The sequence below is a fragment of the Ambystoma mexicanum genome, chromosome 1q (assembly GCF_040938575.1).
Source record: "Ambystoma mexicanum isolate Mex_15411 chromosome 1q, UKY_AmexF1_1, whole genome shotgun sequence".
In the NCBI taxonomy this organism is placed as follows: Eukaryota; Metazoa; Chordata; class Amphibia; order Caudata; family Ambystomatidae; genus Ambystoma; species Ambystoma mexicanum.
In genome coordinates this window covers 38,378,906-38,395,817 of record NC_090922.1, presented here as the reverse complement: position 1 = coordinate 38,395,817, position 16,912 = coordinate 38,378,906, and the positions used below count along the sequence as shown (strand labels likewise).

At 47.6% G+C, this 16,912-nt stretch overlaps 1 protein-coding gene across 2 annotated transcripts in view; it reads left to right on the top strand.

Annotated features, from left to right (window-relative positions):
- PHLPP2 (PH domain and leucine rich repeat protein phosphatase 2) overlaps positions 1–16,912 on the top strand; it is a 1,504,106-nt gene that overhangs the window by 554,215 nt on the left and 932,979 nt on the right. For both annotated transcript variants that reach the window (XM_069635467.1, XM_069635468.1), the window contains exon 8: positions 4,928–5,158. In XM_069635467.1, coding sequence (XP_069491568.1) covers positions 4,928–5,158 — 231 coding nt within the window. The remainder of the gene's footprint in view (positions 1–4,927; positions 5,159–16,912) is intronic.

Sequence of the window (16,912 nt, the reverse complement as noted above, 5' to 3'; positions counted from 1 at the left end):
AATTTCCCATCGGATCGAAGAGCAGTATATTTGACTCTGACACCATGCAGCAGATCAAAGAGGGGACAGGTATATGTATTGAACAGGGTGGAAGAAAGACAGACACCCTGTGCAACACCGCAGGACAATAGCTCAGGTGGTGCCTTTGAAAATACAAGACTGAGGACCAAGAAAAGAAGCCATCCAAGAAAAAGAGGACTCGTAGCAGTTCACAATCTCTTTTAACCTCTCGAACAGCAAGAAGTGATCAACTAGGAGTGGTCAAGGAGCATGAGAATAGCAACCCAGTCGCCGTCAACAATCTCAACCAAGTTAGCACTTAAGTCGAGCATGGTGGTTTCTATGCCGTGCAATGACGAAAACCTAATTGACGAGCGCCTAGCAAACAGTTGTTATCGATGTGTTCCCGCAGTTGCAGGTAAACAGTCCTATCAAGAATTTTGAAAAGAAAAGGAACAGTAGTGATAGGCTGGAAATTACCTGCTACCTCTGGGGCAAGAGTCTCGTTTTTTAGTAAAGGAGTTAGCCACATGTCCTTCAGACATGATGTAACCACAGAAGAGAGGAATGAGGTATTAATGATGTTGGTCCTAGTGGTGCTAGGCAGCCTATTGAGACCTTGATAATACTAGCGAGGCAGGTGTCACCAGCACACATAGAGGGCTTCAGTCCCTGTACAATGCTAATAATTTGATCTTCCATAACTTGTTTCAGATGAAATTCAGATGGTGCACAAGAAGGTACATTAGGAACACAGTCATCATGCAAAGAAGGACCCAAAGGGCCAGATAAAACACTTTGTTGATTTGTGATGGCAGCCTGATGTAGCTTGACCTGCTCCCCATCTGCAAAGGAAGAGAGAATGGCGGGCTCCTTAAGTAAGAGGAAAAGAGCGGCAACCAGGAAGGCACCAGGTGGGCGGGGCTTAGGCCAGGTGACCTAGACCCACTTGCACCTGCTCCCCATCTGCAAAGGAAGAGAGGATGGGGGGCTCCTTAAGTAAGGGAAAAAAGCGGCAAGCAGGAAGGCACCAGGTGGGCGGGGCTTGCTAAGTGGGGAAAAAGAGCAGCAACCAGGAAGGCACCAGGTGGGCAGGGCTTAGGCCAGGGGACCTAGACCCTCTTGCACCTGCTCCCCATCTGCAAAGGAAGAGAGGATGGGTGGCTCCTTAAGTAAGGGAAAAAGAGCGGCAAGCAGGAAGGCACCAGGTGGGCGGGGCTTGCTAAGTGGGCAAAAAGAGCGGCAACCAGGAAGGCATTAGGTGTGCAGGGCTTCGGCCAGGTAACCTAGACCCACTTGCACCTGCTTCCCATCTGTAAAGGAAGAGGGGCGGAGGGCTCCTTAATTAAGGGGAAAAGAGCAGCAACTAGGAAGGCACCAGGTGTGCGGGGCTTGTGAAGTGGGGAAAAAGAGCAGCATCCAGGGAGGCACCAGGTGGGAGGAGGTTAGGCCAAGTGACCTAGACCCACTTGCACCTACTCCCCTTCTGCAAAGGAAGAGAGGCTGGAGGGCTCCTTAAGTAAGGGAAAAAGAGCAGCAACCAGGAAGGCACCAGGTGGGTGGGGCTTGCTAAGTGGAGAAAAAGAGCGGCAACCAGGAAGGCAACAGGTGGGCGGGGCTAAAGCCAGGTGACCTAGACCCTCTTGCACCTGCTCCCCATCTGCAATGGAAGGGAGGCTGGAGGGCTCCTTAAGTAAGGGAATAGGAGAGGCATCAAGGAAGGCACCAGGTGCGGGGCTTGTGAAGTGGGAAAAAGTGCGGCATCCAGGAAGGCACTAGGTGGGTGGAGGTTAGGCCAGGTGATCTAGACCTACTTCCACCTGCTACCCATCTGCAAAGGAAGGGAGGCTTGAGGGCTCCTTAAGTAAGAGAAAAAGAACAGCAACCAGGAAGGCACCAGGTGGGCGGGGCTTGCTAAGTGGGGAAAAAGAGCAGCAACCAGGAAGGCAACAGGTGGGCGGGGCGTAGGCCAGGTGACCTAGACCCTCTTGCACCTGCTCCCCATCTGCAATGGAAGGGAGGCTGGAGGGCTCCTTAAGTAAGGGAAATCGAGTGGCATCGAGGAAGGCATCACTTGGGCGGGGCTTGTGAAGTGGGAAAAATGAGCGGCAAACAGGAAGGCACCAGGTGGGTGGCGCTTAGGCCAGGTGACCTAGACCCACTTGCACCTACTCCCCTTCTGCAAAGGAAGAGAGGCTGGAGGGCTCCTTAAGTAAGGGAAAAAGAGCAGCAACCAGAAGGCACCAGGTGGGCAGAGCTTGCTAAGTGGGGAAAAAGAGCAGCAACCAGGAAGGCACCAGGTGGGCGGAGCTTGCTAAGTGGGGAAAAAGTACGGCAACCGGGAAGGCACCAGGTGGGCGGGGCTTAGGCCAGGTGACTTAGACCCACTTGCACCTGCTCCCCATCTGCAAAGGATGAGCGTCTGGAGGGCTCCTTAAGTAAGGGGAAAAAAGAGTGGCAACCAGAAAGGCACCAGGTGGGCGGGGCTTGCTAAGTGGGGAAAAAGAGCGGCAATCAGGAAGGCAACAGGTGGACGGGGCTTAGGCCAGATGACCTAGACTCTCTTGCACCTGTTCTCCATCTGCAATGGAAGGGGGACTGGAGGGCTCCTTAAGTAAGGGAAAAGGAGTGGCATCGAGGAAGGCACCAGGTGGGCGGGGCTTGTGAAGTGGGAAAAAAGAGCGGCATCCAGGAAGGCACCAGGTGGGCAGGTCTTAGGCCAGGTGACCTACACAACTTGCACCTGCTCCCCATCTGCAAAGGAAGAGAGGCTGGAGTGCTCCTTAAGTAAGGGAAAAAGTGCGCCAACAGCAAGGTACCAGGTGGGCGGGGCTTGCTAAGTGGGGAAAAAGAGCGGCAACCAGGAAGGCACCAGGTGGGCGTGGCTTAGTCCAGGTGACATACACCCACTTGAACCTGCTCCCCATCTGCAAAGGAAGAGTGGCTGGAGGGCTCCTTAAGTAAGGGAAAAAGAGTGGCATTGAGGAAGGCACCAGGTGGGAGGGGCTTGTGAAGTGGGGAAAAAGAGCGGCATACAGGAAGGCACCAGGTGGGCGGGGCTTAGGCCAGGTGACCTACACAACTTGCACCTGCTCCCCATCTGCAAAGGAAGAGAGGCTGGAGGGCTCCTTAAGTAAGGGGAAAAGAGTGGCAACCAGGAAGGCACCAAGTGGGCGGAGCTTGCTAAGTGGGTAAAAAAAAAGCAGCAACCAGGAAGGCACCAGGTGGGCGGGGATTAGGCCAGGTGACCTAGACCTACTTCCACCTGCTCCCCATCTGTAACAGAAGAGAGGCTGGAGGGCTCCCTAAGTAAGGGAAAAAGAGCGGCAACCAGGAAAACATCAGGTGAACGGGCTTGCTAAGTGGGGAAAAAGAGCGCAACCAGGAAGGCACCAGGTGAACAAGCTTGCTAAGTGGGAAAAAGAGCGGCAACCAGGAAGACACACCAGGTGGGCGGGGCTTGCTAAGTGGGGAAAAAGACTGGCAACCAGGAAGGCATTGGGTGTGCAGGGCTTAGGCCAGGTGAGCTAGACCCACTTGCACCTGCTCCCCATCTGCAAAGGTAGAGAGGCAGAGGGCTCCTTAATTAAGGGGAAAAGAGCGGCAACCAGGAAGGCACCAGGTGGGCAGGGCTTGCTAAGTGGGGAAAAAGAACAGCAACCAGGAAGGACCAGGTGGGTGGCGTTTAGGCGAGGTGACCTAGACCCACTTGTACCTACTCCCCACCTGCAAAGGAAGAGAGGCTGGAGGGCTCCTTAAGTAAGGGAAAAAGAGCAGCAACCAGGAAGGCACCAGGTGGGCGGGGCTTAGGCTAGGTGACCTAGACCTACCTGCACCTTCTCCCCATCTGCATAGGAAGAGAGGCTGGAGGGTTGCTTAAGTATGGGAAAAAGAGCAGCAACCAGGAGGGTGCCAGGTGGGCGGGAATTCGGCCAGGTGACCTAGACCTACTTCCACCTACTCCCCATCTGCAAAGGAAGAGAGGCTGGAGGGCTCCTTTTAAGTAAGGGGAAAAGAGTGGCAACCAGGAAGGCACCAAGTGGGCAGGGCTTGCTAAGTGGGTAAAAAGAGCGGCAACCAGGAAGGCACCAGGTGGGTAGGAATTGGGCCAGGTGACCTAGACCCTCTTGCACCTGCTCCCCATCTGCAAAGGAAGAGAGGCTGCAGGGCTCCTTAAGCAAGGGAAAAAGAGTGGCATTGAGGAAGGCACCAGGTGAGAGGGGCTTGTGAAGTGGGGAAAAGAGCGGCATCCAGCAAGGCACCACGTGGGCAGGGCTTAGGACAGGTGACCTACACAACTTGCACCTGCTCTCCATCTGCAAAGGAACAGAGGCTGGAGGGCTCCTTAAGTAAGGGGAAAAGAGTGGCAACCAGGAAGGAACCAAGTGGGCGGGGCTTGCTAAGTGGGTAAAAAAGCAGCAACCAGGAAGGCACCAGGTGAGCGGGGATTAGGCCAGGTGACCTAGACCTACTTCCACCTGCTCCCCATCTGTAACAGAAGAGAGGCTGGAGGGCATAAGAGCGGCAACCAGGAAGGCACCAGGTGAACATGCTTGCTAAGTGGGGAAAAAGAGCGGCAACCAGGAAGACACCAGGTGGGCAGGGTTTGCTAAGTGGGAAAAAAAGAGCAGCAACCAGGAAGGCACCAGGTGGGCGTGGTTTAGGCCAGGTGACCCAGACCCACTTGCACCTGCTCCCCATTTGCCCATCTGATGACATCCCATTCTTTGCGGGCTAGTGTTAAGAAAAGCATAAGACAATAAAGAGCATGTGAATCTCGTTTAAATTTAATCAAATTAATTTTGCATTCCTGAGCTAGTTCTGATAGTGGTTGTTGGTCAAATTGTGTTCTGGTGGATAATTTAGCAATGTAAAGAAGAATACTGTATGTACTAGTAACCTGTGCTTTTTACCTTCCTTTCTCTAGCCTGCAGACTCTCAATCTGGATGGAAATGCACTCACTTGTTTACCAGATGAGCTTGGAAACTTGCATCAGCTCTCCTTCCTTGGACTGTCTTTCAATGACCTGCTCACAGTGCCTAAGGTCTATGACAAACTTATCACGCTGGATAAACTATCCATGGCAGGGAACCAACTTGAGACGCTCAGCCTGGGACTGCTCAGTACCATGACTCATTTGAAATATGTAGACCTAAGGTGAGAAACTGTAAGGTTTATTAACTATGAATACCCTTTCCTACTTAGTGAGATGATTGAGCCAAATTGGTGTTTATTCTGTTCTCCAACATTATCTCTTATCCCTTATTACATCTGCACAGAATGTAAAACCAATTTGAACGGTCTATCTGAGTTTGTTCATGATGATTGCTGAGTGGGAGCAATTCCTCACTTCTCCAGGCCGTTCTACAAACCAAACATATACATTTTTCCCATTTCACCCAACTGACCGATTTCTTTTACAGCATCGTTTTTCAGTATGACCTTCGCAAGGGCTGTACATGTCATTCAGCCAAACATCCCCCTCTTTTACCTTAAAAAATGTCATATGGTGGTTGTATCATGCCAGTACAGGGTCTGATCCTTTGAAGCTTATTTTATTTACAGCAAGACTGAATGCTGACCAGGCTGTTTTCCATATAAGGCCCAAATACTACAGTCTAGTTCAAGTAAATGCAAAATACACACTTTGTGTAATTTTTCTATGCACTCGCAATTTGTCTCTGTCTACCTCAGACAAGGGCAACTTGCAATAGGATGCTGCTCTGAAGAAAGTTTACTTTTAAGCAGTGTTTGTTCTCATTAACCATTTTCTGAACCACCCCATTCATGTTACTTTTAAGAATGAGAGCATATATTATTTGTTTAATCTTCACACCTCAGTGTAAAGTTTTACAACTTTTTCCTTCCCCTAGTGTGATCTGAGTAAAACATGCGTTGACAAAGTCAACCGACCTGGACTTATTTTATGTCATGTATAGTCTTTTACGATCAGTACATCCATAATTTGCTGTATACTATGTGTTCCTGGAAACTAAATTTGCATGAAGAACCTAACAGTATAGCTTTTTTTCAGAAGTAATATTCTGAACAAACTGGGATCCAAAATAGTGTATTTTTTTAAAAAACAATTCTCTGGGGGAAAAAGTTCAATTGCAATTCCTGATAGCTGTTAAACATAACTGACATTTCGTTACTTTTTTTAAAATAAATGTGAGTAATTAAATGAAATTGGTTTACGTGGTCAAAAAGTGAGAAGATGCCTTTTTTTGCATGTTCAAATATCAACCTTCTCAAAAGCATCCCAAATGTTATAATTGTTCATAAAATAGGAATTGCAGAATTTACAACAGATGAAAAAAATTAAAAATCCTAAATTAATAAAATAAATAAAACACAGAATAACACTGTGTGTATTTAAGCTCTCATGGTATTTTATGTCTGTGAACCTAGACTAAAGCAGGTTGGGCCGAGGAGGCCTGCAGACCTTAGTTGTGTTGGTTGGTGAGGGGAATGGGAGGTGTATCATGGTATGTGAGAGGAAATGTGTAGAGAGGAGAGGGTTGGACTAAAGAGCAGATGGAGAAGCCTAGAACAGGGATATTGCGGACCCTCCCAATGTGAAGTTTGTGAACAGGGAAGATGCTCTGCAATCAGTAGCAAGTGGAAGGTTGGAAGATTTCTCCCATTAAATAGAAAGTCAAAAGAATGGAATGTCCTCAAAGGAGTGAGTTGGAGTGACAAATAGGGGATTTTCACCAGTGTTTTTTGTTTTCTTTTCCTATGTAATTCGCCATAAATGGTCTATGTCTTCCATGTATAGTCAGCTTAATTGGTGCCATCTTTTTCTTTCAGGCGGTACAATTTTTGACATTTTCTTTTTAGACAGATCATCTTCATTCCATACAGCCTCACATACCCAGTGACTTCCTTTTTAGACCAAGTGCAGCCTCTTATTTTAACCTAAGACAACCATATGCCCCAGTGTATCCCATTATGCTCAGGTCCAACCCTCATATTCCTAGGTCCAGCCACTGATTGTTCCTTTAAAGCTTTCAGGGGTATAGGTTCCTGTTCCAAGGTACATTTGTTGTAAGCCAGGTACAGCCCCTTTATCCAAATACATGCATTATTTCCCCTGCATTGGATATTTCCTACATCGCATGCTTTGAATCTTCCAGGTCATCAAGACCAGCAATTGTTGTTATATGAATGTGTTCAGGAGGGTCCAGAGTTGCAATGTCATACAAAGCTATACTCAATAATGGAGTGCACAGAATACCCCAGCTTTATTCAAAACACAGAATAAATGGCCGGGACAGCTTACAAATAGCTCTCGTTCTTAAAATGAGTGTGAGCGGTTTATAAATGGAACACACGTTACCAATGACATCATACTATAATATTGGTTACAAAACATATGAGCATCTGGGATTGGTTAATATCCCAAGCTACATATACAGTCTATAGGTGTTAGATCTATGATAGGGTTAGACATATCTGATGGCTCCACCTGGACACAACCCATTACAGATACTACTATCATTACATCAACACACTGACAGCTTACTGGTTGGTGCTGTTCACTATGGGCGGTATGGCAAAAGGGATTCTTATTGGTTGGGCATTTACTCGCCAACCTTTGACACTTTGACGAGATGTCAAAGTATATTGGAGACATAAGGTGAGGGAGGGAAGTCCATGGTCTGCAATAATTCCAGTTAAACACACTCCCCCCTCATTCCAGGGCTGTGTGTCCTGTCTGCTTGCTTTTTATTTATTCTTTTGTACTGTCTCGTGTCTGTGTGCATGCTAGGAAGTCCTGCAGGAATCTTATCTGTTCTTTGCTCCTAATGAATAGCTTGTGTTCTTCATGTCTTGATCACGTGTTGAAAAAGTATTTTCTTCTTATTTATCAAGTATTTAGCAAAATTCTAACGTGCATGTTGCATTTCTCGTGACCATTTGGGAAACTCTTCACCTATTCTCTATGCACTTTTTTGGCATACTATTTTCGTGCACCTGAACTTTAATGACTGTCAGTGCTTGTATTAATAAAATTAACTTGGAAGGCCACTGCTTCATCTCCTGGGAATTGTTATCTCCTCTCTGCATTCTGCATGCCAACTACTCCCTTACTGAGTGACTGACCGTGACGCATGCTGCAAACTGCTGTCTGGGCAGCTTCAGCGCTTCTGAAATAAATGTGTTTTTATGTATTTAGCATTTCGTCTGAGGCCTTGCTAACTTCTAGGTCTGCTGCAGCCTTTCTGCTAAGAAAATGGCTGTACTCCTGCATTTCTCTCGCCTCCATGTTGGCAACTTATATTCACATATGTTCATGTCCTGTTTGTCTGCCATACGTTGGTTTTCCTTGTCTGTGTATTCAGCATCTAAAATTGCCACTACTTCCATCTGCCCCACCAGTGTAGTGAGTCCATCTCTTGGTATCCTGGAAACCTCCTCCCTGCTGTGTTATATACAGCTCACTACATGTGAAACTTCTTCTTTATTTTTTTATATTCTTAATAATAAAAAAAGAATTTGGCATTTTTCTTACATGAAACTTTTGAACATACTTCTTTAAAAACATCCTTACAACAGTATATTAACAAGAACCTGTCAACATAAAGTAGTCGTTTTTCCAAGCAAAGGGCGTATGGGACCCAGGTTCTACTCCTGAATGGTAGTGTCAATTTTTGTCAAAGTGTGTTCTGTAAGGTAGTCTCAAAGGGCTCTTCTCAAAGATTTTTCTGCCAAGAGAATACTTTCTTTCAGTTACATTTCTGTCCAAAACCTTTGTTTTTTAGTAGTTCTTGCTTTTGGTGAGCTTTGTTTGGTAGTATATCCAAGGGCGTTGGCAAATTGTTAACTGTTTTGTGGTGAACTGTTCTCTTAAACAGTGTAAATAATGACCAGACTTTAATTAAGGATTGTGGCAAGTATGTAAAGAAAATGTGTGAGTATGATAGCTGGGAGGACTTTGTATATTGCTTATGCTCCTACCACAATGTTATCTCCTGCTCAGTCTATGATAGGGTTTCTGAAAGGGACCTTCATTCCACCACCAGGAGGTTACTTTGCTTTCTCAGTGAATGATCTTCCCTAACCACTTGTGACAGAACACCTCACCTTCTCATTATGCGGCTGAATATATCTTTTCTTAGTCCAAAGAGTAGAAGGGAAGAAAAGGAAATGGAAGAGTTGAATACATTCTGGTGAAAGGGATGAAGGCACCCCTCATGCTCTGGTTCATACCTGCTGAAGGGTGATGTTTGAAGAGAAGCCTTCATCATCTAAGCTGACACCTTTGACATAGTTATCAGTGCCTATAACGTCAAGATTGACGATGAGCAGCCTGCTCCCCTCCATGACCTCATTGGTGACTCATCCTGTTTCCTTACGCAAACCTTTTGACTCAAGGTGAAGATCACGCATCCATAGGCAGTGGAGTAGATACCTGTTTCAAAGGGATCTGCATAATCCTCCTGAAACTTAACTTTTTCACATATGGACATTCCTGACACTGTTCTTGATGTCACCTGGTTTGAGGATGACAAGAAAGTAGTAGATGTTGGTCGTCGTAGGTAACATAAAGTTCAAACAGTTGAAAGAGGATAAGACATTTCCCCCTTTTCCAGGTAAAAATTAAAACCAAGAGAGTCCTCATAAACCCATAGTAATAGATCCACCCAAAGGAGAAAGGAAGCCTGTGGTAATCAGAGCAAGGGGAGAGGTAAGATCTGAAGAGGGACTAGCCCCAAGCCCCCCAACCATGGTGTTTCTCGTGTGGGCAACTACGACATCTGGCTCTACAGTTCCCTTCCAATAAGAAGGAAGAACCCATGGAAATTGGCTATATGGTAGATCAGGATTGGGAGGGAGATGATTTAAATGAGGAATAGGTGGAAACAAGTAGTCATTTGTTTTCTCCAGCTGTCCCTTTAAAACCCATGATTCGGCGATAGTGAACAGAGTTCCGGTTACAGCTTTGAATGACTCGGGCAGTAAGCAAGATGGCAGTAAGAGCTAATTTAGTGTCTGCCAGACAACTGGGAAAGGGAACCCTGATCAAGGATACCTGCGTAAAAGGAGGTGAGAAGATTTATCATAGAACCCCAGTCACCATTAGGGTTTCAGAGGAGGCCACTGAAGTTAATGCGGCTGTTATTCCAGGACTACCCGAAGAGACGATAATTGGCATTGACTTCCCCAACCTTTGAAACAGTCCAGAAAAATGCAACTAAAACATCTCTTCCGTACTCCCCAATGTATTCATGGAAAGAAGAGTTTTCCTCAGAAGGTCCTGTTTGGAAGTGGGAACACAGACTAAGGAGCCTCTTCCGAATATGGGGGAGGCTACTGTTTATCACAGTAGGGTTAACCCTGGAGCGGGAAGCCAAGCCTTTAGGGGAAGGGTATGTGATGAATCCAATTGAGTCATCCAAGCTTCCCCAGTGAGAACCTCCCCCCATGTGGCCAGGGGACAGCAGTTGCTAATTGATCCTGACCCTTGGGGCAGTTACATGATAGAGGATCACATGGGAGGAGACATCTATTGTAAAGATGTTATGACTTCATTGGAGGTGTCCGCGTTTCCCCCTTTTCCCATGAGAAAGACCCCCTGAACCCGAAGACCTTAATGGAATATTGTCAGATAACGATTCTCCTGTGTAGGGGAAGTCAAGAAACCTCTTCTCTACATTATTCCAGTCAGGCCCCCACTTTTCACCCAAACACCCATATCCCACACATAACACCTTTTGTTCTTGACAAACCTTTATGTAAAGTCCAGGAGAAATAACTTTTAAGAGTTAAGAGTCCAAAGGTAACAATGATCCCAAATCCCGATGTGCCTTTTTGTGACATCTGTAAGAAAAACTATCCCAGAGTTTAAAGCCCAAAGAAATATATGGACTTCAACTCCCATAAACACTCAGGTACTGAGACAAGGAAGTTTGTGCAAAGTTACAGGAGCTCCAGGTACAATGTGCAGACTAGCTGTTTTTCCAAACCTGCAATGAGCGGGGCATTTAAAAATGGCAACCGCACTATGGCAAGGGAGTACGAGTACAACGTTGCCATCCACGCTGGGGCTCCTAAGAGCGAGACACACAGAGAGATGACGAGGCAAAGGTGGCCGCCGGGACAGGAAGTGAGACGCCGCGTGTGAGCAAGAAGGGCTGTAGAGATGCCTGGAGCACTGCAGGAGCTCTTGGAGTTTCGGTCGCTCAATGAGGCAGCAGACACCCCAGGGCAAAAAGGAGAACTGGCGTGTGACTGCAGAGCCGCACCAGCTTCTGGGGGAGCGTCTGCACACTGCAACCTGGAAATCAGAAGGATAAATCATAACGCTGGGGTGCGAGCAATTCAGAGACGCTGGAAAAGATCGTTGAGTCTGCCCAAAGCAACTGGGGACCCTGGGGCATTCCAACAACTGTGCCAACAAGTGATTGATTGGTACAAGATTGCTAATGCAGAAAATATACAAAGGGAACTTTTGTTGGAATGCAGTCAAGGCAAAGTACAAATTCATCACCCAATAAAAAGAATGTTTGATCAGAAAATATACAAAGGTGCAGTTTGCTTGAATGCAGGCAATGCAATGTACAAAAGACAAAGTTTGTTTAAATGCAGCCAAGACAAAGTATAAAGGAAAGATTCAATAAGAAGAATATTTGAATGCAGACTAGACAAATTCTAAAGACGAGCCCCAATCAGGGATGAGATGCCAAAGTGGGGGAGAAGTTTCAGCAAGCACCATTGAGCAAATATTTCCACAGATAGATATACTATGCACTAAATGCTATATGCTTTTGTGATATATCAAGAAACTGTGAAACTCATAAAAGTCCATTTTATTAAGATTCCTGGCAGGGGAGTATACCAGGTAATCTGCAAAGATACAATAACTTTTGCAGAAAGACTGTCACAGAGCCTCTTGCTTGAATAGAACATTTTGGTTTAACAAGAACTTTGTGACATTTTGCCATCCTGTTTAAGAATCAAGGGGAATGGAAAACCTTCTGGATCCAAGGGTATTTATCTTGGAGAACATTTTTGCTGGAGTTGTTATTGCACTTTTGGTTTTGAACACCTTTTCCTAACATCAAGTTACAGACATTACCGTGCACCTTTTGTTGTTTGTTGTAAGTTTGAGGCTCAGGATAGGTTGTTTTGGACACAAGAACCGCTTTTCAGTTACTGACTTCCTGACACAGACGAATCCTTAGTTTTAGTTTATAGTGTGATGAATCAGTAATGGTTCCTCCCAAAAACCTTGCCTGGGACCCTTCTCTTGTGGCCACGGATAGGCAGACGCTTCCTGATCCCGACCCTGGGGGTGGTGTACTGCGGGAGGTTGACATGGACCGGGGCAGGCTAGGAAAACTGGGAAAACCCCCTCTTTAACTTTCCCTGTAATCCCACACTTTTGATGGCTGTTTGCAAAAAGAACTTACTTTGTTGTTGGGGACTACGAGTCCCATAATCCCATGAGTACTGGGATGAGGAAGCGGACTGAGGAGGAATGCAGTATAGTAGTCGGGCATTTGAGTCTAACAGCCCACAACTGAAGGAACCTGGGAGGCATAAAAAGCCCCCTCAGGTGCAGGCAATGAGGAGGAGGAGGAGCTGAAACTGTGACTGGAGTGTGGGCTGTAGTAGCAGAAGTAGAAAGAAGAATGCACAAGACTGGCATACCAAGCAAAAGGGGGAGAACCAGATGGACACCAGAACATGGATGCAGCAGTTTTCACCTGCTTGTTCTGAGAGAATCCTGTTCCTCCAAACTGTGATAGTACGCGCACCGGGGGGGGGGGGCAGGTGGGGGGGGGGGTCACCCTCTGGCAAGGGATCCCCGGCATGTAACATGGACAATGAGGGACACGTAGTCTCACTGTGGTTCTGGAGCGGCAAGTGCCTTTCGCAGGCTTTGCAACCCAGGATAATTTATTACAACACGTGACCTCTCATCGTGACGGCTTCCTATGCCTCGTGACTGGGCACATGATCATCATATCCCCCCCCCCAATTTGGATAACAAGCGAACATTTTCAAACGTTAAAACAGTTGCATCTTGTCAGGTGTCCACAAGCATTACTTGTGCACACTTCGCTGTAGAGTCTTCCTGTCTATGGCTCTGGTTCTCTGCAGCTCCCACTTTCCGGTAGATGCCATTCAAGATAAACCCACACAGGCGCGTGGAAGGTGCAGGTTGCTGGCGGAGCGAATATCGTCCCTGTCTTCTCTTCGCAGGGTGGTGTGCTCTGAGGGGTTTGCCTGGGTTCCCTCTCTCTCTTTCTCTGGGCTTTCTCTTGGCAGTGTTCTTGTGGGTCCTCCATGATCCTTTCTCTGGGGCTTTTGCTCCGTTGTCATTGGGGTTTCGCATGTGGGTGCTCATTCATCCTGGGTTTTTTGCTAGGTAGGTGGTATTTGATATTTGCATTAAGTGACACGTTCTGTGAGACTGCCTTTGAGCCCTGGGATGCTGTAACAAGTCCATGATTCTCTCAATGAGTGAGGGGAGTGCCATTTTGCTGGGAGGCGGGGGCTCGGTTCTTGAGGAGTGCTGTGTCCCCCACTTGTAGGTGGTTCAGTGTCGCTCTTCTTGTGCGATCCTCCTTTGCATTATGTTCTTGCCTCCTCTGTTCCATCCGCTCTAGGTCTACCTGTGGAGGGCACCAGGAGTGGTAGAGGGGAAGCCCTGTCTGTATGGGCACCCCGAACATGAGTGCTGCGGGGCTCACTTGCGTGGCCGAGTGAGGTGTCTGTTGGTAAGTCCAGAGAAACTGGTGTAGCTCAGGCAACCCCAGTCGCCCTCTGTCTTTGGCGATGCGTACGCATTTCTTTATGGATGCCATTAATCTCTCGCCGTCTCCACTGGCCTGGAGCCAATATGGAGCGATGTGGTGGTGCTGAATCCCTGCATTGTCAAGGAATTTTGGAATTCCTTGCTTCTGAACGGTAGGCCATTGTCACTTTTGAGCGATGAGGGGATGCCCTGGACGGCAAACATTTTCTCCAGTGCCGTAGTCGCAGAGGCGGCATCAGTGGACTTCACAGGTACAACTTCCGGGTATTGTGTGTATTCATCTACTGCCACGAGAAGGTAGGCTTTGTTGGCGATTGTGCAGAAGTCTACACTTACCGCGTCCCACCTGCATTCACTTCTGGTTCGGCAGGCCATGGGCACTGGCGGTCCTGGCCGGCGGGTCACTTGACATGAGGCACAGGTTTGTACCAGGGATATTACTTTTTGCTGTATTTGAGGCACCCATACTTCGGATTTGAGGAACGCTTGTGTCTTTAGAATATCCCTGGTGCCCTTCATGCGCAAGTCGGGGTGCTCGCTCTTGCAGGTTGGAGGGCACTACGATGCAGTGTCCTGTGAGGATCACTCCTTGATGGGCAGTTCATGCCTGACCCCAAATACTGCTTGCATCAGTTCTTGTGCTTGGGGTGACCGATGGGCGACTGCCGTGGGGAAAGTCTTCCATTCGCCTGTCAGTATAGCTTCTTTGGTGATTCGTAGGCATGTGTCGTTGTTTGTTTCCGAAACCATTTCATCTAGTCTCATGGCTTTGGGTCTGGCGCACGCGATGATGTGGCATACATGTTCATCCGTTTCCTTGGCCGTCTCACATTCCGTCATGGTATCAGGCCTCGGGTGTTGTGACAAGAAATCCACAGGGTTGTCTGCTCCTGATTGGTACTGTACTTCTAAGTCGAACTGTTGTAGTTGTAGCATCCACCGCTCTATCCTGGCAGTAGGATCCAGTGCCAAGCCCTTGAATATAGGGATCAGGGGTTTGTGATCTGTTAGTACTTTCACTTTCACTTGGTGTCCTACAATGTATACGCGAAAGTGTCGGCAACCCCATATTATGGCAAGAGCGTCCTTATCTATGTGCGCATAGTTTCTTTCGGTTGGGGTGAGTGCTCGACTGGCAAACGCAGCGGGAACTATTGTTCCATCCCACTACATCTGGGTTATTACTGCTCCTAGACCCACCGGCTGGGGTCGATTAGTAGTGCCGTCTTTCTTTGCATGTGAAAGAAGGCCGTGGTGACATTGCTGAACAGGGAGTCTTTAATCTTCTGGAATGTTGCTGCTTGCATTTCATTCCACTCCCATTTTGACTTTGACTTTGTGAGCTCCCGCAGCGGGATGGCGTTGGTGGCCAAGTCAGGCATGAATCATCCGCAGTATGTTGCCATCCCTAAGAAGCTGCAGACTTCTGTTGCATTGATGGGAACTTGGTGGGAACGTGTGCATTTTAGATTTTGGCTACTTTGCCAGGGTCCGGTGACACTTTTTCATTGAATATTTAACCGAAGGTGCTTAGTGTTGACTTTCCGAATTCAGACTTTCTTCATGGAGGGTTAACCCGGATTCTTCCAGTCGCTGGAGTGTTTCCGCTAGCCGTCGGTTGTGCTCTTCTTCAGTTTTTCCATAGACTAATATGTCATCACTGACATTGGTGACCTCTTGTAGGTCTTGTAGTACCATTCTTATTTCGTGTTGGAATACCTCTGCTGCGGAGGAGATTCCAAAGTTGAGCCGGCAGTATCTTATGAAACCAGGTGTGATGAAAAGGTTGTGATGTACCTGACCTCTTTTGCCAGCTGGATCTGGTGGTACCCTGATCTTAGGTCCAGCTTGCTGACCACAGTGGCACTGGTTAAGTCTACGATTCGTTCATCTTCTGTCGGCGTAATGTGCCGATCTCGCCCAATGGCGACGTTCGGTAAGTGCATATCAATGCAAATTCGTACCGCTTGTGGTTGTTTAGACTTTGCCGTCACAACGATAGGGGACACCCACGAGGTGGGGCCGTGGTCTTTTTGATTACTCTGAGGTCTTCGAGCTTGTTATGTTCCGCCTCTACTGCTGCTCTCATGTGTAATGGAACCAGTCGGTGACGGTCCGGCCAGGGTTCTACTGTGGGGATCAATGTGGAGTTTTACAGTTCTCCCTTTCAGGCACCCGATTTCTTGGAACAGCTTCCTGTGTTTGGTCAACATGTGGTCGATCTCCTTGGAGTGGATCGCGAAGGTGAACAGGATCAGTTGTAGCCTTTCAGCCGTCGGGCATCTGAGTAGCGTCTCGTTCCCAGCGTCTATCACATAGATGCACATTTGGCAGCTCCTTTCACCGTAAGTAAGGCATGTCTTGAAATACCCTATGACTGTCAGGGGTTTCTTACACCCATATGCAAACAGCTGGACTCATTTCCACCGTAGGGTTGGTGTGGGGTGAAGCTTGTTAAATTTGGTGGTTGGCATCACGTTAACTGTGGCCCCGGTGTAAATCATCATCTTTACTGGGATGTCTCTGACTGTTTATCATGTAGGTGCGGTGTGACTTGAAGTGGTGTGGTTGGTTACTGTTTACTGGCTTCATTGCTGAGATCATGTGTGCCTTTTCCCTTCTTGGCCTGTGAAATCGGTTTGTGCTGTTCGGATAGTGCTCTCCAATCGATTCATCATCACTGCTGCTCCCTGCGTTGTTTCCTTCAAAGGCTTCGGCTCACCCGTTGTGTCTGTCACTTGTCTTCGTGGACTGTTTCTGTGGGCGTTTGTCTGGCTGCTGTGGGTGGACTGGTTGCATGTTTTTAGGCCTGGGTCGCTTCTACATACTCGGGCTCTCTCTTGCAGCAGTTGTTCCCTCCCTCTCTGTAGTTGAGGCATACTGACGCATAGTGGTTTACTTTTCCACACTTGCAGCACACGGTGCCATAGGCTCGACATCGTTCTTCTTTGTGTTGCTGGCCGCCGCACCATCGGCAGTCCTTGGGTCTATTTGGTGCGGGCGTGTGTTGGGGGTCTGTTTTGTCGCAGTGCATTGATGGCAGTCATGCTATTGTTCGGGGTCTCCGTGTCGAGCGGCAGGCGACTGAGCATCTGTTCCATTTCTGCCACGTGCTCGTCTGTCCTCTCACATTGACGTCC